Source organism: Lontra canadensis, unplaced genomic scaffold (genome assembly GCF_010015895.1).
Source record: "Lontra canadensis isolate GAN:19392208 unplaced genomic scaffold, GSC_riverotter_1.0 scaffold7, whole genome shotgun sequence".
Classification (NCBI taxonomy): domain Eukaryota; kingdom Metazoa; phylum Chordata; class Mammalia; order Carnivora; family Mustelidae; genus Lontra; species Lontra canadensis.
Window position 1 is genome coordinate 25,566,993 of NW_022631001.1, and position 26,428 is coordinate 25,593,420.

General features: G+C 36.3%; 1 protein-coding gene and 1 non-coding gene across 7 annotated transcripts in view; both read left to right on the forward strand.

Annotated features, from left to right (window-relative positions):
- Positions 1-26,428, forward strand: part of FCHSD2 (FCH and double SH3 domains 2) — a 295,916-nt gene that overhangs the window by 219,166 nt on the left and 50,322 nt on the right. For 5 of the 6 annotated variants that reach the window (XM_032853162.1, XM_032853161.1, XM_032853163.1 and 2 more), the window contains 3 exons: positions 9,495-9,617; positions 19,224-19,319; positions 20,588-20,659. In XM_032853162.1, coding sequence (XP_032709053.1) covers positions 9,495-9,617; positions 19,224-19,319; positions 20,588-20,659 — 291 coding nt within the window. The remainder of the gene's footprint in view (positions 1-9,494; positions 9,618-19,223; positions 19,320-20,587; positions 20,660-26,428) is intronic. The other variant, XM_032853164.1, reaches the window with a different exon arrangement.
- Positions 24,096-24,202, forward strand: LOC116865463. Its single transcript, XR_004382193.1, has one exon. It is a non-coding gene; the product is annotated as a U6 spliceosomal RNA (small nuclear RNA).

Below are 26,428 nucleotides of genomic sequence, written 5' to 3' on the forward strand. Positions count from 1 at the left end.
CTATAAATCAATAAAACTCAAACTGACAAAATAATTAAATTTGATAACTGATAAAGATTAGTAGAACCTGGGCGCCTGGGTGGCTCAGTGGGTTAAGCCGCTGCCTTCCGCTCAGGTCGTGGTCTCAGGGTCATGGGGTCGAGTCCCGCATCGGGCTCTCTGCTCGGCAGGGAGCCTGCTTCCCCCTCTCTCTCTCTGCCTGTCTCTCTGTCTACTTGTGGTCTCTGTCTGTCAAATAAATAAATAAACTCTTTAAAAAAAAAAAAAGATTAGTAGAACCTAAATTGCCACTTGAAACATAAATTATGATACTATCTTCCAAGTTGTTTGGAATTCTCAGTGCCTATTCTACCATATGCCTATAATGACTCTTTTTCTCACATCACACTTTTTTGCTTTGTTAGTATAGCATTCACTGATGTCATTTGACCTCCATGTGTTGCAACTATATCATTTACATTTTAAGTTCGAGGTCATTTTAAGATCTGTTGTCATTAACCTAGGACCATTGGAGCAAAACTGCTTGACATATTGATCATACATAAGCACAGAAACCCCATGGCAATTCCCTAGTAAAAGGTAATCAGTCATGTTACTGGATTAAATTATATCATTTAAAAATTATTTATTAAAATGAAAACAAAAATGTAAATTCCCACAAAGAATCTGTGAACTGTGAGGATTGTGTGTGATTAAATCGTCTGCTTTCACTTTAAGGAAAACTACTCTAGTTTTGTCTATAGTATATGTGAGGAACAAAAGAGATTTGGGGCTACTGGGATAAAAACAGGGGCAAGAGATTCCCTAAAGCAGTATACTCAAGACAGTAGATCTTGACTCGAATCTCTTGACATATGCTGCTTTAAGTTTGCCCAGGTATTTCACTCACCTTTATCACATTTTACTTGATTGTTGATTTTAGTGGGTTTGTTAGAAATGAAGATTAATGGTTAACAGTAGAGTAACATGGAAAATAATGGATGGCTGATGGACTTAAATATCTGTTCATGTATATTAAAAAATGGTCAAAATGATGTATATTAAAACTTCCAAATCAAGTATTTGTGGAGTCTATGAAGCTTTTTGCAAAATTCTGGATTCCCTGAAACACTGAGATAGAAACATAGCCACTAAACGAACAGACAGCAGGAGCACCTGGGTGGTTCAGTCAGTTAAGTGTCCAACTCTTGATTTCAGCTCCCATGATGATCTCCAGGTCCTGGGATTGAGCTCTGTGTCAGACTCCATACTCGCAGGGAGTCTGCTTGTCCCTCTGCCCATCCCCCCACTTGTGCTTGCTCTCTTTCTCTATCTCTCTCTCAAATAAATAAAATCTTTAAAAATAAACCGCAGCAACAATAAATTCTGGGGATTTCCAGAATTGCCATATTACATTACTTTAAATGTCCAGTTCTTTAAAAATTATGAAATGTGCAAAGAAACAGGAAAGTATAGCCCTTACAGAGGACTGAAAGGAGTCAATAGAAACTGACCCCGAAGAAGCACATACATTGGACTTTCTAGAAAAAGATTTTAAATCACCTCTTTTTAATATGTATAAAGAGTGAAAGGAAACCATAAAGCTGAAGAACTAAAGGAAATTATGAGAACAGTGTCCCAACAAAGAGAGAATATCAACAAAGATAAATTATAACAAGAAACCAAATAAAAATTCTGGTGTTAAAAAGTACAATAACTGAAATAAAAATACACTAGAAGGGTTCAGCAGCAAAGGTGAGCTGCAGAAGGAAAAATCCATGAATTTAAGGTCAGACAATTGAGATTAGCCAGTCCGAGAAAGGAATTGTATATTTAAAGTCTGATTTAAAAGATAACACATAGGGGCGCCTGGGTGGCTCAGTGGGTTAAAGCCTCTGCCTTCGGCTCAGGTCATCATGCCAGGGTCCTGGGATCGAGCCCCCACATCGGGCTCTCTGCTCAGCGGAGAGCCTGCTTTCTCCTCTCTCTGCCTGCTTCTCTGCCTACTTCTCTGCCTACTTGTGATCTCTGTCAAATTAATAAATAAAATCTTTAAAAAAAAAAAAGAACAAAGTCGTTTAAAAAAAAAGATAACACATAAAGGAGTAAGCATAAAATGTTGTCAATGGACTTAAAACATGTAAAGATATACTTGTAGGACAGTAATGGCACAGAGGAGGGAGAGAGTAGAGCTATGTAGGACCAGCGTTTGTATGCTGTTGGAATTAAGTTTACATTAATCCAGTTTGCTTTAAATTAAGATGTTAATTGTAGTTTCCAAGTAGCCACTATGAAATAACTCCAAAAAATACATAATAAAAGAAACATCAAGGGAATTAGAATGTTATGCTTGAAAATGCCTATTTTACAGATCTCATGAGGAGATACTGTTATCATCCCTTTATTTTTGAAATGGGGAGACTGAGGCCCAGAGAGGTTTTACTGTTTATATAATAGAATCAAAACTGAAAACCAAGTCTGTCACAAAAATCCCTACTATAGGTCCTATAAAGGAAATAAATGAAAATCTTGGGTAGAACATAGAAATGGTTAAGCTTTATTATTTTAATATCCATGTTTTACAGGTACTATATTCTTTTGACTCCAGGTCAGGAATTTAAAGCTCGGGAAGTTTCAGTGTTTTCCTAGAGTAGCATTTTTAGTAAGTGGTAAAGCTGGATTTGAATGCAAGTGTATATGGCTCAGAGCTTTCTGTCAGACCATGCTGCTTTCACATTGCAACCTAAATATCGAGATGGTTTTAGCACACTTACCACCAGTTATGCATGCTAGTAAATAACTCAACAGGACAACACAAATATTAGAGAAAAGCAGTACTGAATTTTTCTTTCCTGGAGTTTTGTAATTCACAGACAGGAACTTTCTTATTTGTTTCCTCTTTCACAGAACCTGAAATAACGCAGTGCTTTTAAACAAAACAACCTGGGTGATCTGTTTCTAGTTTTACTTTATTCAGTTTTACACCTAAGTACTACTTTACTTTACATCAATTGTCGTATTCATCCATGTGTTAAAATATTTACAAGGATACAGATGCAGCCCAGCACTTGTTTTTATCTTAATTTAAAAAAAAAATTTTTATTGAAGTATAGTTGACAAACAGTGTTTCATTGTTTCCAGGTGTACAACACAGTGATCGGCCAACTGCTGCGCTCACCACAAGTGTCACTGCTATATGTCATCATGCAACATTATTATAAGACCATTGACTATATTCCCCTGTGCTGCACCTTTCATTCCCATGACTTCTTCAATCTCTCTAAATTTGTAAAAATCTACTTGCTCTGACTCTGGTTATGTGTAGCTGGGGTCTTCTCAGAAATACAAATGCAGGCAGGCAGTCATTGTTCTCTTCCATCAGCAAAAGAGGACTATAAAATTTCATGATTTAATTTTAAGAGAGTTCATATTTATCATCATCTTGGTATTTATATCCTTGACTATTATCAGAGACTATTTCAGAATGCCCATTGCTCTTAGAAGAATTTGCCTTTCTAGGCTGCATTAAGGAAATTCAGGAGATTTCGGCATAACTGTATGACTAGAGAATCTGTGCCCTTCCTGGATCTAAATAAGGAGGCCACTGTTTAAAGTTCTCACTGTGAAGGAACATTGCATCAAATGCTTAGAAAAATGACACATTTTCTTTCTCCTAACTCCTAATTCAGCATAATTTTCCTCTTCAGGTTCCGGGAAATTTATACTTCCTTGTTTTTTTAAAAAAAAAAAAAAAAAAAAAAGTTCAGCAGAACATCCTTGTATTTTAAATTTCTGATTTTTTCTTTCAAGATATCCCAACTATTTATTTATTTATTTACTATTTTAAAATGTATCTACTTTATGAGTTTGGAACCCAAACTCAACTGATTTTAGAGATCAAGTTGGTCAAATGAGTAAAGAGGACAGGGATAATAATGTATAAGGAACATGTCCTTTGGTAACAGAAAGGAACATGGCTGCTTAAAGGCATTCAAATTCAGTTTTTTAAGTTAAAAAACTGCTAGACCATTAAAACATGTTGCTGATCAAAGTCCTGTGGTTTCTCAAGTGAGACATTACAGACTTCTTCCCTTAGCAATTTGTATCAAATAGTTTTTTTGAACTTTGACTAGATTTAAAATACATATTTGGGGGGCGCCTGGGTGGCTCAGTGGGTTAAGCCTCTGCCTTCATTCAGCTCGGGTCGTGATCTCAGGGTCCTGGGATCGAGCCCCGCATTGGGCTCTCTGCTTAGCGGGGAGCCTGCTTCACCTTCTCTCTCTCTTCAACTTCTCTCTCTCTGCCTGCCTCTCTGCCTACTTGTGATCTCTCTCTCTGTGTCAAATAAATAAATAAAATCTTTAAAAAACAAAATACATATTTGGTTGGGTTACCTACCAAGTTTTTGCATAGTGGAGACCACTAAGGAGCTCATTCTGCCAGATTAACTCACATTTGTATAAACCCCAAAAGAATGCCTCTCCTACCATTTCTGAGGAAATACGTGAATTCCACTTTATCATTGTAATTACCATTACAAAATTTGTGACTCTTCACACGGCTCTCTGTAGTAATCGAAGATTGTGCATGTGTGCTCATTTGAAAATGACCAAACAAGTGTACTTAGAACATTCTTGTGCCTTGCTCATTAAATGCTGGACAGGGTTCGGATGCATCTTCACCATGCATGCCCTCGTTGTGACACATTTGCCATTTATTGAAAGTTTTGAGTAGTTCTTAACTTTGAGTTTTCAAGAAATACATGTATAGCTGGGCACTTGGGTGGCTCAGTCCATGTTAAGCCTCTGACTTTGGCTCAGGGCATGATCTCAGGGTCCTGGGATGGAGCCCTGCGTCAGCCCGGCAGGAAGTCTGCTTCTCCCTTTCCCTCTCTTTTGCTCCTGCTCATGCTTGTGTTGCACTCTTTCTCAAATACATAAATAAAATCTTAAAAAAAAAGAAATACATGTTCCTTTTGGAATGTATTTGTGATTCGGTAATAAAAATTATCTACTTCAAACTTCTATTTTTGTTTAATTGAAGAGAACTAGGAATATAGGACAAGCTATTTAGTTATTACTTGTAGTTAATTGCCTAGATGAATCAAAGTTTTTGTCACGACTTTCAAAGGAAATAATTTAGATAGTATGGCCAATACAAGCTACAGTTATTATTCATTACCCTTTAATGAGGAGTCTCTTAATTGCAAATAACAGAGACAACTCAAAGTAGCTTGACCAAAGTGGGAATTTGTTGGCTCCGGTAGCCAATCATAGAAGGGGCAAGGGGATGCTTATTCAGAAACTACCCAATCCAAGGACACTCCCTGTCCCTCCCTTTTGCCCCCTATTCCCAGCTTCTCTCTGCCAAATTTCTCATCACTGCTTTTCCTTGTGAGTTGGTGTAAATCTCTTCTACTGAAGATAGACTTTCTCTATTTGGTAGGAAGAATAGCCATTTGGTGGTAAAGAATAGGCTATCTTGGACTCAGCTTCCATCCCAAGGGTCACCTACTTTAGGTCAAATGTCATTAGTAAATGTTAGATGCCTGTGTCAGCCATCATTATCACTATTTGAATGAAGAGAAGTTGGGGGGTGGGAGGAGAACATTCTAAGCCAAGAGAATAACTTAATTGGAAACGTGAAAGTAAATATCATTTTCTAAAATGGCTCAGTGTGGTTGGGATGTAGAGTACAATGCAGACAACAGTGATGAGAGATGGTGCTTACAGAGGTAGTTTGGACTAGATTGTGAAGGGCCATAGATACAGTTAAGAATTTTGACTTTTCAAAAAATACAGTGGGAGCCATTGAAAATAAAATTATGGCATTACTTTTTTTCCACATCTGATATTTAATCTTTCTTTTTATTTTTTTAATGGAAAATAGCCAATGTATACTGTAATAAAAAGAGTTACATAATAACTCCAATATACACATTACCTAGCTTTAACAGTTACCAATATATGACCAATCCACTGAAGACTTTTAAGGAAGGCAAGAAAGGAGATTAACATTGTGCCACTTCCTTTGTTTAATCTTCACAATGTGCCTTTGGAGTATATAGTATTCCCACTTTCTCTAATTACAAATGAGAAAACCATCCAAATGAGGAATGAAGTAGCAGTGCTGGCCTTCTAACCCACATCCAACTTACTTCTGAACTCGGGTTCTTCCCCATGCTACAGCACGCTGCCTCTAATTCTGATGTTGGCATGATTCTGTTGAAGAGACAGCTGCTGATCTGCCCTCCTGCTGTGTTGGGGCTGTTCACCTTATTCAGGATGGTAGACTTCTCTGCTCTAGCCACTCTTCCTCCTCCAGGGTCACCAGGATCTAAATCTACATAAATGCTCAACCTAATCAGCTGAAGTAACTATTTAGTCTGGCGGTTCTCACAGTATGGTCCCCAGACTGGCAACAGTTGTTAGAAAATAAAAATTCTCAGCCCCCCGCCCCACCCCCATCCCAGCCTACTGAATCAGAAATTCAGAGGCTAGGAGCTCATGATGCCTGTATTGCCATTTGCTGTGTGGGGTTTTTGTTTTTTGTTTTTTTCCTGTTTGCTGTGTTTAAATAAAATGCCTCATTTGTTTCCTGCAAATATGAAGTTAAGACAACCTACCAAGATCATTTCTAAGACAAAACCGTATTAGAAGAATTTATATGTTTCTTTTTTAGCAGGTTCATGAAAAGCATGTCCTAAGTTAGGAATTCTTATTCAGACAACACCAGCAGTCTCACTGGGGTTGTTACATAACTTCATGGAAAGGAATTTTAAGGAATTTATACAGCCTATATTTAAAGTGCTTGATGGTGCCATCTGGTGGTGTAAGCACTATAGAACATGCAGCTCTGTTACTCTGCTTTGGGGATAGAATGTGAGTATTTTTTAAAAATCAGTTTTATAGGGCACTTGAGTGGTTCAGTTGATTAAGCAACTGCCTTTGGCTCAGGTCATGATCCTGGAGTCCTGGGATCGGTCCCACATCAGGCTCCCTGCTTGGTGGGAAGTCTGTTTCTCCCTCTGACCTGTCCCTTCTCATGCTCTCTCTCTCATTCTCTCTCTCTCTCTCAAACAGTCTTTTAAAAAATTAGTTTTATAGGGGCTGGGTGGCTCAGTCAGTTAAGCATCCAACTTTAGGTTTCGGCTCAGGTCACAGTCTCAGGGGCGTGGGATCAAGCCCCGCATAGGGCCCCATGCTCAGCATAGGGCTTCATGCCCAAGCAGTCTGTTTGGATATTCTCTCCCTCTGACCCTTCCCCCACTCGCATGGATGCACGCTTGCACTCTCTCTCTAATAAATAAATCTTTTTAAAAATCTGTTTTATATTAAAAGTTTAATAGAATAGCCAAACATAAGATGTACAAAGAATTTATCTACTATAAAACCTCCATTGAGGATTCTTAGATATGACACCAAAATACAAGCAACAAAAGAAAAATAGCTAAATTAGGCTTCATCAGAATAAGAATTTTTGTGTATCAGAGGACACTATCGAGAAAGTGAAAAAGCCCACAAAATAGAACATATTTGGAAGTCATACATCTCATAAAATATATGTACCCAAATATATGAAGTACAATTACAATTCCACAACAAAAAGACAAACAACCCAATTAGAAATGAGTGAAAGACTTGAATAGACATTTCTCCAAGGACAATAAACATATGGCCAATAAGCACATGAAAAGATAATTAACATTATTAGTCATTAGATAAATGCAAGTCAAAACCACAATGAGATACTGCTAAGATGGCTTGAATAATTTTTAAAAAAGAAACAGAAAATAAAAAGTGTTGAAGAAGATTTAGAGAAATTAGAACCTTCATACATTGCTAGTGGGGGTGTAAAATGGTGCAGCTACTGTAAAAAAGTTTGGCAGTTCCTCAAAAAGTTAGACATGGAATTACCATAGGACCCAGCAATTCCACAAGTAGGCATATACCCTAGAAAATTGGAAACAGATGTTCAAATAAAAACTTCTACATAAATGTTCATAGCACCATTATCCATAATGGCGGAAAAGTGGAAACAACCCAAATGGCCATAAGCCAATGAATGGATAAACCGAATGTGGTATATCCATACAATGGAATATTATTTGGCCATAAAAGAAATGAACTATTAATACAATGATGAACTTTGAAAACATTATGCTACATGACAGAGGCAAGCACAAAATGACATATGTTCTATGATTCTATTTATATTAAATGTCTAGAATAGGTGAATCCATAGAAATAGAAAGATTAATGGTTGCCATAAGGGGGGGCATGGGGGGACATGGCAGTCACCACCCAATGAATATTGGGAGATTTCTTTTGGGGCAATGCAAATGTGCTGGAATTAGGTAGTAGTGATGGTTGTACAATATTGTGAATTACTAAAAGCAAAGGAATAGTATACTTTAAAATAGCTGAGATGGTGGATTTTATATTGTACAAATTTTACCTTAATTTTTAAGAAGACCTCCATTGATCGGCAAGAGTCCAGAACCTTTTTAGATGATGATGGTGATGATGATTATGATGATGATAGATATATTTTGCCCATAGTTGTTGCTAAAATGTATGCTACTGGTTCTACTTTTTTTAACATTAAATTATTTATTTATGCTTTTGTAACTATAGTTAACACAGTTTTTGTTGCCATGTATATTTTAGTCATTATACATGATGGTGGGTTTTCTTTTCTTTTCTTTTTTTTTTTCTTTTAATTTCAATGAGTCCTACTCTAAATGCTTAAGGAGTATTTAAAACTCCTCAGAGACATTTCATTGGTATTTCTTCCCCAAAACTGTACCTGCAATTCACTTTTTTAAAACTATATTGTTTTTTTTTTCTCTGACTGCTCTACAGTAAGAATATACTAATTTATAATCCTACCAACAATGGAAGAGGAAAAATGGAGGAGATTAGGGGCGCCTGGGTGGCTCAGTTGGTTAAGCATCTTCCTTCAGCTCAGGTCATGATCCTGTGGTCTTGGGATGGAGCCCCATGTCAGGCTCCCTGCTTCCCTCTCTTTCAGCCACTCCCCCTGCTTGCACTCTCTTGCTTTCTCTCTGTCAGATAAATAAATGAAATCTTAAAAATGGAGGAGATTAATGTTTGCATTGTCTACTCTCTTTCAGGCACTGTGCCTGGATCCTTTCACATCCATTGTTTCATTCAATTCCCACACATACTGTGTTATAAAGTGACAACAGTTGTTGACAGAGTTAATAAACAGACAAATGAAGATCAGAACCTAGCCCACTTTGTCTCCAAGTTTTGTTCTGTTCCCACAGCCTTACCAATATTGAATTTTCTCTTTTTTAGTTCCTATTCATTAGAAAGAGTCAACATTCTCCCAGGTGATTGTTTACTGTTTACATGTTCACATTTATAATAATCTTTATCTTTTGTCCACTCATTATTAATGGATTTTAAACTGAATCTATCTTGTGAACACTAGGTATTACATATCAGAGCTTTGTCATAATTTTTTGGCTTTTGTTTACTGTTTTACAGGCTCTTGATGGAAATGTGTATGATCACCTGAAGGATTATTTAATAGCCTTCAGTCGAACTGAGCTAGAGACATGCCAAGCTGTGCAGAACACATTCCAGTTTTTATTAGAAACCTCCAGCAAGGTAAGCTACCTTTAATGTAATATGTGGTATTATCCATTTTAGAACCTAAATGTTTCGTATATAAATAAAATGAAGGTACCAGTACATTAAAAGAATGCTTTTAAAGGGCAAATTTCTTGGAAACAGTATTCCTTCTAACAAAGTTGGAAGGTGTTCTCGTCTCCTTGACGAGTTGGCACAATGTGGAAAAAAGGGAGGTAATGATACAAGTTAGATCAGGACATGAGTCTGCTGCCATGTATGTTGCTTTTGAGAAGGAATGATTTAAAGACCTTTAATTACCTTCCACTCAAAATAATTTTTGAATGCACTCAACTCATGGGGGGATAACAAGATCATGTCTCAATGCAAAGAATAATAAAAGGGCACAAAAGGAAAAGTAACATTTTATAATCATTAAAGAAGTGAATAATCTTGTTTTTTTTTAAATTAACCTTCCTTTTATATGCTGTCATTCTCTGATAGTAATCTTTTTATTCAAAAGTGTTGAGATCTAGCAGGTTTGCTGGCATGTTCACACTGTGTGCAGAGAAAACAAAATTGTTTGAATTCCTTAGGATCTGACAGATTAAGATTTTTTGCAACAGAAAAACTATCCTTTTGAAGATAAATTGTTCTTGTGATTAATAATGTTATTTTTATTCCGATAAATGCATAGCAAATATCTCCTGACTGAATGCATGCATTTGTAAAAATATATTCATTTTATAATGACTATTTTTGAAGATCCAGTTCGGTCCTCGTTTTTGGGAGAGGAAGCAGGAACTGGTTAATACCTTAAGATATCGTTTGGAAAAGAATCAGGGTTTCTTAAGAAGAGTCATAGACTCTTCTTCTTAAACACTTCATTATGCATGTATTCTTGTTTTCAGTGTACCATAGCTCTAATTCTATTTTTTAAAAACATTCAAAATATAAAGTTAATATGGAAATATAAAGATACTAGTCTGGTGCTTTGAAATCCTGTCATACTTCTATTTTCCTTTATTTTTACTCTCCAGAACCTAATACAAGATATAAAGGGATTGATGCATAGAAAGAAGGATGGGCAGAAAGATGGATAGTTACGTGAAAGCAGATGTAGAAAAATGTTAGTTAGGGGTACCGGTGCAGCTCAAAGTTAAGTGTCTGCCTTCAGCTCAGGTGTTGGTCCCAGACTCCTGGGATCAAGTACCACATCGGGCTCTCTGCTCGACAGGGAGTCGGCTTCTCCCTCACCCTCTGACCCTCCTTCTGCTGTTCCCCCTGCTTGTGTGTGCGAACGGGCTCTCTCTCTCTCCCTCTCTCAAATAAGTAAATAAAATCTTTAAAGAAAAGAGAGAGAGTAAGGAAAACTGTCAATTGAAGAATCTAGGTAGTGGGTATATAGGTGTTTCCATACAGTTCTTTTTATTTTAATGTTATGTACATTTGACATTTATTTTCCATAAGATAATGTTAGAGGAAAGAGTCTATAAAAACATCTTGGCTTTGTTCCATTTATGGAGTGGTTGGTTTTTGACTAGTGACCAAATGGTTTATATTTATTGGTCCATTCAGAGTTTCTTTTCCTTTTTTAGCACGTTTTAGTAACTTATACTTTCCTCGACAATCATCCATTTCATTTATCAAATTTGATGGTGTATATTTGTGTATAAACTTGTGTGCCTCTACAGTTGTTTCCTTTTTCATTTCTAATATTGTTTGTACTTTCTCTCATGTTGATCAGATTTACCAGTCTATTTTATTAATCTCTTTTAAGAGTCAGCTTTTGTTCTGTTTCTCCATGTTGTTTATTTCTTTAATTTCTGCCTTTCTATTTATTATTTCCTTCTACTTTATTGCAGCTTATGTGCTTATTTTTTTCAGGCATGTTTTGTATTAGATCCTGTTTTAGTCTTTCTTGTTTTCAGGTAATTTAAAACTATTTAGGGCTGTTTGTTGTTTCTACATGTTTTTCCACCTTGTTAACCCATGAATTATTTAAGAAATGAGTTTTCCCAGTTTTCATTCAGTGGGAGTATGTAGTGGGGTAACGTTTTTCATTTCTAATTTTATTAGAAATTATTTTTGTTTTTATTTTATTACATTCTAATTTTATCAGAGAGATTGTCCTCTGACAAAACTGTCTAAGATCTCTTTTTCTGAGAATAAGTTAGATTGGATATAGTTTATAAAGCTGGTAAGTGTATAGTCTTAAAAAATAAATAATATTTTACATGGCACTTAATTTTCTGGGAGTTTTTAGCACATCCTTTGAGGTGGGTACTCTGATGCCCATTATATAGCGTGGAAAATGGACTCAGGACACTTATGTGGCTGCCTGAGGTTGCACACTCACATGTAGCATTTTTCTGTGCTCTGCTACTCTACTATGTTATCTCTCTAACTTGTATTATTTACACAGAAAATGAATTTAAAATGTATAAACTGATTTGGACACATGAAGAGATAAGCTTTCATTTTCCTCTGCAGTGACTTGTATGAACATTTTGCTCCCCAGGGATAAGGAATAAATGAGATACTCTTCTGTTTAGATTGCAAGTAAGAATGATGTAACTAGGGGAGATGAGCCCTTTTGTTCCAAATACCAGAAGGGCTCATAACTTTGTTTTATTCCATGTGCTTTTCTGTTACAAAGAATTTGTTACGCTATTCTTATTATACTGCTAAAAGAAACACAGTGATCTGATAACCCAGAGAGAAGTTTGAAACTCTAGGTTTTAACCTCTACCATTATTACTTTGTCTTCTTGGGGAAGGAGTTTATTCCCCCCTCCCCCACCATATCTAAATTGTAACTGTATGTATTCTCAAAAATACTTTGGGGGTAATCCATACTGACACACTGTAGCTGTTACAGTGTTCTCTATATCTTTCATCCCCTGAAGGGAAACACCTGGCCCTAGGAGCTTTTTTAAATTTTAATTATTTATGAAGCTTGCTTTTCTCCTTAATATTTTATGAAATGCTTTGTATATGTAACTGAAGCAGATGTTGTCATAAATATTTTCTTTAGGATAGTAACTCCACGATAGTTCTGCTGGTCTTTATAGTTCATTCATGTGTGCTTGCTTTCTGTCTGCATAAGAAAACTCCTACTAATTAGTAACCTAGCTCTTTAAACAATTCAGAAAACGGAAGTGTTTTTCTGTATTTCTTTGGAAATGAAATTGTCTATTATTGCTGTTCTTAACACTTTGAAGGCTAAGCAAAAAAGTAAGCTTAATAAAATGAAGGGGGAAAGTACATGATCCTCTCAAAAAACACAGTGGGGAAAAAAAAAGACACGGAAAAGCATTTGACAAAATTAAACATTCTTTTATGATAAAAACACAAATTAGGAATGGAAGAGAACTTCCTTAACAGATAGAAGGGATTTATGAAAAACCTTTGGTTAATATCAGGCTTAGTGATAAAAATCTGAAAGCTTTCCCTCCTGAGATAAGAAGCAAGACAAAGATGCCCATTTTCCCCACTGTACTGGAAGTCCTAGTCAGATCAGTTAGTCAAGGGGAAAAAAAAAATGGGGCACCTGGATGGCTTGTTGGTTGATCATCTAACTAGCTCAGGTCATGATAGTGGGGTCTGGGATTGAGCCCTGTGTCTGGCTCCATGCCCAGGAGGGAGTCTGTTTCTCCTTCTCCCTCTGCCCCTCTCCTTTCCTCTGCTTGTGCTTGCTTGAGCATGCACTCCCTCTCTCTCAAATAAATGAGTAAAATCTTAAAAAAAAAAAAAAGGCATCCAAATTAAAAGGGAAGAAGTAAAATTATCTGTATTTGCAGATGACATAAATAGAAAATACTATAGAAACCACAAAAAAAAAAATACTAGAGCTGATAAATGAATTCAGCAAAAGTTACAGGTATAAGATCAAAACACAAAAATCAGTTGTGTTTTGGGGCACCTGGGTGGCTCAGTGGGTTAAGGCCTCTGCTTTTAGCTCAGGTCATGATCCCAGCATCATGGGATCGAGTCCCGCATCGGGCTCTCTGCTCAGCGGGGAGCCTGCTTCCTCCTCCTCTCTCTCTCTGCCTGCCTCTCTGCCTACCTGTGATCTCTGTCAAATAAATAAATAAAATCTTTAAAAAAAAATAAAAAATAAATCAGTTGTGTTTCTATACTCCCATCAATGAATAAACCAAAAGAAAATTAAGAAAACAATTCCAACTGTGATAGTATCTGAAGAATAAAATACCACAAATAAATTTAAATAAGGGATTGAAAGACTTGTACATTTAGAAACTAAAAAACATTGCTGAAAGAAATGAAAAAGGACCTAAATAAATGGAAATAATAAATATTTATGAATTGAAAAATTTCATATTACTAATATTGCAGTATTCCCTAAAGCATTCTACAGATTCAGTCGTTCCCTATCAAATTTTCAATAGCCTTTTTTGCAGAAATGGAAAAGCCAGTCCTGAGACTCATGTGGAACTCTAAGGGACCCTCAATAGCCAAAAACAACATTGAAAACAAAACAAAGTTGAAGGTCTCACACTTCCCAGTTTCAAAGCTTACTGCAAAATTAATCAAAATAGTGTGGTACTACCAAAAGGATAGACACAGAGACCAATGAAATAGAATCAAGAGCCCAAAATAAGCCCAAACATCTGTTGGCCAGTTGATGTTCAACAGGGTTTCCAAGGCCATTTAGTGAAGAAAGTCTTTTCAACAAAAGGTGCTGAGACAACAGGATAACCACATGCAAAGAGTGAAGTTGACCCCCTGCCTCACTCCAAATACAAAAATTAATTCAAAGGGTACCTGGGTGGCTCATTCAGTTAAACATCTGCCTTCGGCTCAGGTCATGATCCCAGGGTCCTGGGATGGAGCCCCGCCTCAGGTTCCCTGCTCTGCTTCTCCCTCTCCCTCTGCCACTCCCCCTGACTGTGCGCTCACTTGCTCTCTCTCTCTCTCTGTCAAATAAATAATCAAAATTTTAAAGAAAGGAAAAAAATTAACTTAAAATGAATCAATGACCTAAAACTATAGAAGAAAGCATAGAGGTAATAATCTTTATGACCTTGGATTTGGGAATAAGTTTTTAGTTTTAATATTAAAACACAAGCAACCAAAGAAAAAAAGAGATAAGTGGACTTCTTCAAAGTAAAAACTTTTGTGTATCAAAGAACATTATCAAGAATATGGAATGGACAGCCCATGGGAGGGCAAAATTATTTATAATAATTACTATTTACTGTTTAGTATTTAAAATTATTTACAATCATTTGTCTAATAAGGTTTTAAAATCTAGAATATATAAAGAACTGTTACAACTCAACAAAAAGACAAATGACCCAACTTAAAAATGAGCAAAGGACCTGAATAGACATTTGTCTAAAGAGGATATACAGGGGCACCTGAGTAGTTCAGTGCATTAAGCGTCCAGCTCTTGGTTTCAGCTCAGGTCTTGATCTTACAGGTCATGAGACTGAGCCCTGTCTTTGGCTCCACATGAAGTGGGGAGTCTGCTTGTGATTCTCTCCCTCTTGCTCTGCCCTTCCCCCTGCTTGCTTGCTCACTCTCCCTCAAATAATCTTTAAAAAGAAAAAAAAAAAAAGATATACAAATGGCCAATAAGCACATAAAAAGATGTTTAACATAATTAGTCATTAGAGAAATGGAAATAAAAACCACAGTGAAATATCATTTTTTACCCACTGGGGTAGCTTTTTTTGTTTTTTTTAAAGATTTTATTTATTTGACAGACAGAGATCACAAGTAGGGAGAGAGGCAGGCAGAGAGAGAGGGGAGGAAGCAGGCTTCCTGCAGAGCAGAGAGCCCGACGCAGGGCTCGATCCCAGGACTCTGGGATCATGACCTGAGCCGAAGGCAGAGGCTTTAACCCACTGAGCCACCCAGGTGCCCCATAAAAAGGAAATCTTAAAAAGACAGGTGCCCAGGTGCCTGGATGGCTCAGTCAGTTAAGCCGCTGACTCATGATTTTGGTTCAGGTCATGATCTCAGGGTCATGAGATCAAGCCCTTGCTGAGCTCTGTGCTCAGCAGGGAGATCCCCTCTCTCCCTCCGGCTCTCCCCCTGCTTGTGCACTCTCTCTCTCTAATAAATAAATAATTTTTTTTAAAGCTGTGCTGCCTGAGTCCATCATATAATATTTGTGAAATAACATGTTAAAGAGCTGGACAACAGGTTCGTGGTTGCCAGAAATCAGGGATGAGAAGAGTGGATATAGCTACGACAGAGCAGCATAAGGGAGTCTGCGGGGTGGTTCAGTTAACCATCTGATTCTGGTGTTGGTTACAGGAAGCTACACATGTGATAAAATTGCATAGACCTCTACACACATACACCCAAATCAGTTAATATAAACGGTGAAATCTAAATAAGCTCTATCCTTTGTACCAAAGTTGATTTCCTGATTCTCATATTTGCTATAGTTATGCAAGATGCCAGCATTGAGAGGTACATAGGATCTCCTTGTGACTTCCTTTCAAAATAAAGTCGTTGAGAAAAAGACCAGTGACTAACCTAGTACCTCTAGTGTCCAGATTTTGTTTTCTAAATACTCTCTTCTCATTTAGGGATGGGGGAAAAAGACAAGGCTTTTAGGGAAAATAGGTGCGATTCTCCAGGTCTGGGGCATGAAATAGATCAACCTTAAATAATTTGTCATAATAAAAACCAAAGAAACCAGCAAAATTATCAGAAACTACTAGGTCATGTCAAAAGGACTCAGGATGCGATTTTACTGGCCAAAGATGAGGTAATTTTAGCATCACTGATGGTAACTGCAGTGAACTAAAACACATTGAATATTTTTGAAGCCATGTCTTCATAATAATAATTTATTAAAGTTATAATTAAGTATTCTTTGGAGGTTTCTAGGGAAACAACTCAGTTGGGAAACTAGATAATAAAAGGAAAGAATTAATTGTTTATTTTGCCTTCCTTATACAAACTATACCTCTAGGTAATTAAATAGTCACCTTGCAAAGTTCCTTTCATAAATTATTCCAGCTAATAAATGAAAAGGGAATGATTGAATTCCTTGTTTAGAATAATAAGAAAAAGGAGAAAAAAATCTCTAGTTCTTGCATCCTCCAACAGATTTAGGCATTTATCATCATAGGCCTGTTACATTAGTTTCATAGGGCTACTATACAAATTACCATAAACTACGTGGCTTAAAACAACAGAAATTTATTCCCTCTGAGTTCAGGAGCCCTGAAGTCAAAATCAAAGGATTGGCATAGCTACATGCCCTCAAACCATTTTAGGGGAAAATCAGTCCTTGGCTCTCCCAGCTTCTGGCGGCTTTAGGCATTCTTTCACTTGTGGCCACATTACTCTGATCTCTGCTACCATGGTCACACTGGCTTTTCTTCTGTGTTATCTTCTGTGTGTCTTTTATACAGATTCTTATCATTGGATTTAGGGCCCATCAAGGGAATCTGGAATGATTTCAAAATCTTTAATCTAGTTACATCTGCAAAGATCCTTTTGCAAATGAGGTAACATAAACAGGTTCCAGGGCTTAGGACATGGACATACATTTTTAGGGGCCACTATTCAGGCCACTCTAGTGTTTAATATCATAAAAAAAGGGGTAAGTCAGAGGCAAGCCTTCTCATGGAATTAAACACCACCTTGCAAGAAACAAAACAAAAAAACCCTGAATGCAATCAAGCATCAACTTATAGGACATACAGAAAACAGAAAACTACAAGGATGCAGTCAACAAAATTCAGACTGTGGGAAATGCTACAGGACAAAAACACAGTTTTCTTCAGCAAACTGAAAGAGAGAAAAAAAGAGGTGGAAGAAAGAAGGAGCCTCTATATGAAAAGAAACCTAAGCAACATCATCCACCTGCACTGTGGGCGCCTTATTTTGATCCTGCCGAAAAACTTAAAAATAATCAAACAATCAGGGAAACTTGAACACTTACTGGTTGTTTTATAAGCATTTATTGTGAATTTTAATATGGGTAGGGTTTTTAAAACAGTCCTTGTCTTTTAGATATCATACTGAAATATTTATGGATGAAAAGATATGTCTGAGACTTGCTTCAGTATAGTTGGGGGTGGAAGAGGCAGGTGGGTTTGTTGTCTCTACTTTTATATATGTTATAATGAAGTTAAAAATCTAAAAAGGTTGTAACTACAGGGGTGATCCTCTTAGCTTTTTCTGCATGGTGATTAATGAGGCTCTCAGAGGTGTATCAAGAGTTTTCACAGCTTAAAACTGGAATCCAGGGAAAATAAAATGCACTTCCCTTTGAGAATACATTTATTCAGCCAGCCTTGCCTGACAGAATTCTGCCAAGCTCTCCTCACCGTCTTTTGTTTCTCCTAGTACCCTCTACATACTTCCACAGTGTATTTAATTGTGTACTATCTGGTTCTCCCACTTTCCAGATTATAAATTCCTTGAAGATGCTAACCTTGTTTCATCTTTATTCATCTATATATTACCCTCACCTCTGCATTTAGCACTGGGCTTGGTAAGCTCTCTCAGTAAATGGTTGTTGAATGAGCAGTAGGGAACTGGGTTTGTGCTGATAAATAAAATGTAAAATATAACCCCTCCTTTCTCTATCTCTTCAATAAACTTTTTCCCAGAACTACTAAGGTATAGCTACAGAGCTACTTTAAGCTTTTCTTCTTCTGCCCATCCTCTGGCAGAGGTGGTCATGGAAAATAAGTGAAGGGTAAGCCCTGTAGCAAAATGGAAAATGGGTTTCTGCACAATCAAATGTTGTTGATTTCCACTCTTTCCCAGTATATAGTGCAGTGAAGCCTCCTCAGATGGCTGTCTTTCTGCACTATTTGCTTTGCTGCCTTCTGTGTATTGGAGTTCCCCTTCTATTTGAATTCCTTGGTATGATTTAAGATGGTAGGTAGAATGTAACCTCCTAGGGGTACCTGGCTGGCTCTGTGGAGTGCACGACTGCTTGATCTTGGGGTTGTAGGTTCCAGCCCCAGTCGGGTATAGAGATTAGTTTAAAATGAAAAAAAAAAAAAAATCTTAAAAAAAATGTAATTTCCTAGAAATGATGTCAAGAAGTACTATAAAAATACTATTTTGTAGAGTGTCTTCTGGCACAGTCATTAGAGCATGTGGCTTTTGATCTCGGGGTCATGAGTTCAACCCCCCACTTTGAGCATGGTGCCTACTTTTAAAAAATTGTTTTAATACTATTTTATGCTATGGATGGGGTTATCTGGAAGTTTCCTAGTAGGTGACAGTCTCCATATAGCAGACTTTAAGAGGTCTACAAAACTTTATAGCTGGGAGAGACCTAAGGGACTAATGTGCTTCCCTGCTTTCATCCCACTGCCCTCATTAAAAAGAGCAACTTTTTGCATAATTGCTATCTTTTTTCTGTCTTAAAATATTGCCTATTATCTAGTCCTACAATCTGGGCTAGTTTCTAAACTAGTACTTTCCATATTTAGACTATTGAGAAAATAGGACACATAAGTAACAACTGTTATCTAAAATGAAAAAAAAATGTGTACTTACCATTTTCTTTTGATCACATAGTGTTGGATGATTTCTCATTTTTGGAAAGCAACAGAATAAATCTTAAACTTTAAAATATAATTACTCGGCATCATAACTTTATTAAAGACTTAAAGATACTTTATTTTCTCTTTAGGTGGTACGGGACTATAATCTTCAGCTGTTTTTACAAGAGAATGCTGTATTTCACAAACCCCAGCCTTTCCAGTTCCAGCCCTGTGACAGCGATACTGTAAGGGAATTCCAGATTTTCATTCCATTTGTTTTTAAGCTATGTTTGTGCTCAGATAACTATTATCCTTGAACTAGACAGAAAAAGCTGAGTGTGTCTCCTTAATTTCATAACAAAATTGTAAGTATGCAGAGAAACAGCCATTTCTCCTTTCTAAAATGTGACTAAAACCCAGTATCTTTATGTTAGCAACTTAAATGAGGTTAAGTTCTAAGATATGTAACTAAAAACCTGCAAACTGAACAGAGAGAAGAAAAAAATATTCATTAAAATTTTTTTTTCAATTCAAACATAATTTATACTTTCTATCCATGAAATTCTTCACATGGACACCCTTCCAAAGAAACCAGTGGTTAAATTTTAACCAGAGTAGAATCAATAAACAGAACAGTGAATGTGTGCCTGCACATATTTTGGTTGGCTTTATAAAAAATTACCCTTTTTCATTCCTTTCAGATTTCCTAGAATGTCAGAGCATTAACATAAATTCTCAAATTGGCAATATTTTAAAAAGCAGATATTAATCATGCATTTTATCCTTCAGTTTATGAAAAATGTTTGCCATTATTTGAATTAAAAACAACAGAACCAAAATGCTAATTTGATAACATAAAAAAAAAAAAGACAGTCAACTTCTGCAAGTTAAGAAAGCACATGTTGGCATATCTAGCACATTCTTTCAATGTGGGCAAGCCAAGAGGGATGTCAAATTATATTCGTAAGGTCTTTTAGTAAACATGGAATCAGAACCAGGGGAATTTATGATATCACAGTTTCATGGTCTCAGTTTAATAGACCTTTACTAGAGTTATCTTTATTACTTTTCTTACATTTTAAGGAGCCCTGTTCGTGGCTATATAAAGAAATATAGGAAATCAGCATTTACCTCTAGATTATCACCCTTGCCCTTTATGTTAGTTCCTTTTTCAATCATTCAACTTTTGCTTAATGACTCAGTGACATCCTATAATTTCACTTCTTTACCTGAGAGGAATGAAGCAGAGCATTAGAAGATACAGGGTGTGGACAGGTTCACCAAGCTTGACTTAAAATTGCAACTAATTCAAGATTATTTTATCTTTGCCCATTTTCCTCAGAAAAATCAGAATAACAGTAGACTCTCATTTCACTTGTTCAAGGCCCAGCTACAATCCTAAATCCTATTCTGTTTCTAGACACTGTGCTAAATGTTCTTAGCTGCATGTCCCTGTTTGCCTTAAAGTTCTAACTATGCTGTTTTCTGTCCTTGTGCAATCTTTACTGGGCAGAGTTTAAAAGCTGCCCAACTGGTGGATATTGAGCTCTCCCCTGTCAGTGCTCTGAGAATGACCATAGCTGAGGTATATGGGGGTGTGGGTCAAGGGTGGGGGAGATGGGATGTGTGGGTTTGCATGTTAATGAAGGGTGGAACCTGGTATTGGGATTAAAAATGTGTTCGGGTGTGTAAAGGGCCACTGATTGTGTAAACTGGGGCTTTCCATTTTCCTATATAAATTAAGCATTTCCTTCCCTATTTATAGTGAAAGGATTGAACTTCTCATTTTTCATCTTGTCTGAAGCACCTTTGTTTTCCTGGAGAGGCATGTTGGAAAGAATTGTAGAGCTAATCTTGCCTTTATCAAGGGGAAGCTGAAGCCTTTTTTAATATAACCCATTTCAAATTGTAATATTTTTCCTGCAGAAGTTGAAAACCAGATAAGAGCATACAGTCACAATATTACTGTCAAAGTTAACTAAAGGCTTGAAATGATTGTACCCTTTTTGTTTTTTGACTTATCTTTACTTGCTGATAAATCGAAATTTGTTATCATTTTATTTCAATATATGATTATTTTGATTCATGCTTTAGAGTGATATACCAGAAGAAACTGGCCAAAATGGCTTTATAAATACGCAATTATTTCTATTTTGTATAGTCATAGAATTAGATTGGGGATCTTAGTGTTAACTATAATATTATTACAAGTGACAATGATCAGTGGCAAGTTTCATCTAATGTAGTAACTTAGTAGCTGTCTCATGGTTAACACTGATTTTCTTGCCTTTATTTCCATATAGTTATTGATTTCTACAGTGTCCTTTCTTTATATCCTCAAATACCATTTTTCAGATGATACCAGAAAGTTGAAAAGAGTAATATTCACCTTTCTTTGCTGAAAGGAGTTTGTTTTTTTTAAATTTTGCATACCATATTTCATTTAGTTTATATTTGTATGATTATTAATTTTGAGTATACATATATATTTATTGGCCGTTTTGTATCTTATTTTGTGAAATGCTTTTTTTTTTTTTTCTTTTCAGTGTAACAGAATTCATTGTTTATGCTGAAAGGAGTTTTTAATGCAGGATTATTCAAAGAATATGAGATGTACCCTAAAATTTCCCTAACCCCCAAAAGAGAGGATTTTCTATATGACAAGTACATATATATACTAGGATCCCAATTTTGGAGAGTCATTCAGCTGTCACATGGGTCATACTTGTTTTAGAAATTAATCCAGGTGTCATACAGTGAGAAATCATGAGCTTTGGAGTCAGATCCTGGCTGTGCTATTTGCTGGCTGTGTTTATTTTATTTATATGTTTATATATATTTAACCTCTCTGATTCAGCCTTCTCCTATGTAAATGTTGAAGACTTTAATCTATTTGAAAATTAAATGAGATACTTAAGCATTTGACTCAGTACCTGGCACATAGTAGATACAGAATAAATGTTGACTGTCTTTTTTTCCCCATCTTCCCACAAAACAAGCATATTTGATTTTTTTAGGTATTGCCCCTAATTGCTATAGGAAACAGCAAAATATCAAATATAGGAGACATTATAAAGATTATGAAGTCTTGTAACACTTTTATATTCATGGTACCCCCCATTTAACTCTCTTATTGAGTTGACTGAAAGTCCCTTGGGACTTCTGTTCTTTTTTCATTCCACAGTGTGGATCTCATCAACATATTTCTTAACAGTTTGTAAGCCTAAAAAGCAATCTGTGTGGAATAAACAGCAGCCAGTAGCTAACAATTAGTGTCCGTTCTCACCCCTCTTAACTTTTCGGCACCTCTGCCCTACATACACCTCAGTGTTTGTCCCTTCCATTACCACAAATAGTGATGTGTGCCCTTAAGGACATTTCCTCATGTCCAATGAAAAGGATCTCCTATCCTATTTAACCTGGATGGGGAATAATACAGGAAACACACATGTTTGCATTTAAGGCAGGAAAAACTTATGGAAACTTTCCCCCCATATTTCCTGGTGGGGATATGAAGACTTTCCTTTTTACCTTTCCTGAACTGCAAATAACAAGATCTTCACAGATAGCATAAGCTGACATTTTTATCATAGTATCACAAATATAAAAAATAGTTGACAGGGGTCCCTGGGTGGCTTAGTCAGTTAAGTGGCTGACTTTGGCTCAGGTCATGATCTCAGGGTTCTGGTATCAAGCCCCGCATGGGTCTCCCTGCTCAGCGGGGAGCCTGCTTCCCTCTCCCTCTGCAGCTCTTCCCACTTGTGTGCAGGCTCTCTCTCTCTCTCTGTCTCTAATAAATAAAGCCTTTTAAAAAAAAATAGCTGACAAATTTCTGATGTATGATCTTTTCCTGCTATTTATTGTTGTGATATTTATTTCTACCATCTAAAGATTAAATATTAAGTAAAATGGCCACTTGCTGTAATTCAGGACTTTTGCACATTAAATTTTTGCTAAGCAGGGCATTTTATGCATTTATTAAAAATATGTACAATACATTTAAATCAAACTAACATGCTATATGCCTTAAACTTATATAGTGATGTATGTCAATTATTTCTCAATAAAACTAAGAAAAATATTTACCAAAAGTTAACCTTGTCCTTAAAGACTATATGGGACCAGTATACTATACAGGGAAACTACTTCAAATTTCTCATTGTTAGTGAGTGGCTTTATCTGCTGATGGAAGTCTTGTATTACCTATAGCATTGGCATATGAACGTGAAAGCACTATGATAGAGAATTTGTGGAAAATCCTCCTTGTAAGTAGGTACCATCCTTCTATACATATACCCACCACGGTATCCAAAAATGAAAGGCTCTGATTATAGACTAAAGTGTTGCTCTCCAGAAACAGCAGTGCTGGCAGTCAAGTGTTCAGAGGGGCTTGTCCTAAGTTCTTCAGTCTTTCAAAAAGGACTTACTTGCTTTTCATAGAAAACCTACCATCTATATAATGAGTCTTTGTGCTTTCTCTGGATTTGATGCATTCTCTAACCATCTATAGGTATCTAGAGCTTCCCACAGATTCCTTGGTAAGGTTACCGACACAAAAGAGCCTGGGAGTTCACTTTTTTATTTAGCCTGTGATTATAGTGCTTAAAGCAGAATCTCTGTGAGAGCTGCCAGAGTAAAGGCGTACTCCTCCTGTGGCTGTTCCAACCAGTCAGGCTCTAGATATATCTAGAGAGTGTCAGAAACAGTGGTTTTGTTGTTGTTTTTTTGTTGTTTTTTTTTGTCTTGTTTTCATGGCATAACTGAAGGACAGGTTTTTCTCTTAAATTTACCTTTGGTATCTAATAGCTCCCATTTGCTTCCCAGAGGGACTACGCACTCTCAACCCAGTTGTGAGCTCCTGCTACTCTCCAAGTATAGTCAGAATAAGTTATGATTCATGAAGAGCACTGCTTCACTCCTTTCCAAGTTGTATGATATATTTAAAATATGTGACTTAGAGGTTCACAGTCTCCCAACAAAAGCCTTCAGGTCAGATGTGTTTCAAAACTTAAAATTTTTCAGTGCTCACTTCAGCACCGTATATATTAAAATTGGAACAATACAGAGAAGTTTAGCATGACCCCTGTGCAAGGATGACACGCAGATTCATGAAGCGTTCCATATTTTTTAAAAATAAAATCTTGAAAATGAATAAATAAAATAACATAGATATATCCTGGATTTTTAGGGGCACCTGACTGGCTCAGTTGGTAGAGCATAGGACTCTTGATCTTGGGGTTGTGAGTTTAAGCCCCATGTTTGGTGTAGAGATTACTTAAAAATAAAACATTAAAAAAAAAATAACGGACTTTTTCAGGTTTTAGAAGGGTGATCCATATACCATATATTGTATAACACCCTAAAACAAGGGGAAGGACCTCATGATCAAGCATAGTATTTTTGCAGTAAAACATTTGAGTAGTTATACCAAGTGAAATAAATAAAAACCATAAATAACGTCTCTTTGGTTCAAGTCAAATTTTGCCACACCTGAGCTGTGGCTCCAAACTTACCTAAAACGCCTGTGATTTTTCAGAGCATTGTGAATTTCAAAATTATAGGACCATGGACCGGTATAAACATGAGTACTAGAGATATAATAACCTGTGCAGATCCAGATGCTTTTTACTTGAAGAGTAAAACAAGTAAAAATAATTTTCTTGAAATAATTAACAATATATTATTAAATTTCATAAAAAACTGAAGTGGATTAAATATTTAACACAATAAATATATACCAATAAGCTGAAAAATACTAGTACAAATCCCTTGAATAAGGGTTAATAACTGGATTGTTCTTGGCATATGACATTGGCTTGACAACCCTAACATTATCTTTTGAAATTAGGTTGAAATGCTAGTATTTTGCTATGTAAATGCTAGTTTTCATTCATTATGTATGACTATCTCTTTTTCTGTCTTTCACATGGTTATATTTTGGTAACAGACTTGAAAAATTATGACAATGTTTCTTGTATGAAATCATCTTTTCTATCCCTACTCAATTTGCCCTCTGAGCATATGCTCAGATGCCTGTCTTAACTTCTATGCGCTTATGTTAATCCTAAAGTGAACTGAAATCATATCTTAAGGACAAATAATTAAGATGACTTAAAAACTGATATATCTAGAATAGTAGAATATTAATTTCTGTCATGTAGTTCTTTAAAGTTATTTAATAACTTTATAAATTTGAAAAGACTAGTATTTTTATTCTGTAAAAAATTGGGAACTTTCAAAAAAGATTAACATTGCTAAGGCTCTGAAGGCCTTTTTAAACTCATATGAAACGTGGCTTTTGTTTTTCTAAAAACGAAGTGAAAGCAAAAGCTGTCTTACCTCTGAGTAAATGGCCTAGCCAAAGCTTCATTCAAAGGAAATTTGTATTTCAACAATATCTTCTTCAATATTACTGCCTTTATTTGATCAATATTGGTATTAACTATATAGAACAATTGGTGAGACAATACAGTTGTAAGGTAGCAAGGAATCTAAAGTCAAAGAGAACTCAATACAAGCTCTATATTCACCACATACTGGCTTTTAAAAAAAGACACATACCCTTTCTAAGCCTAGGATTCCATACCTATAAATTGAGAATCATTGTTAGGATTATTTTGAGAGCTAAATAATGTTTGTAAAGCAGTTAGCACAGAGCTTAAATATGCAATAAATAATACCCTTTTAGAAAAAAATTAACATAGCTGTATAGTTTTCTAATTATAAAAAAGGAATGCTGTAGAAAGTTTACACCTGAACTATCACTGTTTAAAAGTAACCGCTGAGGCGCTTGGGTGGCTCAGTCAGTCGTCTGGCTTGGTTTTAGCTCAAGTCATGATGAGCTCTCAGGTTGTGGGATTCAGCAGTGTTGGGCTCTGTGCTCTACTTGAAGTGGAGGAGTCTACTTGAAGATTCTCTCCCTCTGCCCCTCCCCCTATACGTGTGACCTGAGATTTGAAGGACAATACAAAAAACAATAAGGAAGCTATTTTACTCAGAGGGAATGGAAAAAGACCCATCTGCTTCTGTAATTTTTTTTTATTAAAATGTGTATGATTTCTAAAATCTGATGTTTCCAAAGATCTCAAGAATCACATTTAGTTGACCTAACTTGTCAAATACCCAAGTTGACAAATGACAAATGAAAAACTACCAGTCCTATACTTAAAAGTTGATAGGAGGGGCGCCTGGGTGGCTCAGTGCGTTAAGCCTCTGCCTTCAGCTCAAGTCATGATCTCAGGATCCTGGGATCAAGCCCCGCATGGGGTTCTCTGCTCAGCGGGGAGCCTACTTCCCCCTCTATCTCTGCCCAATGCTCTGCCTGCTTGTAATCTCTCTCTCTCTATGTCAAATT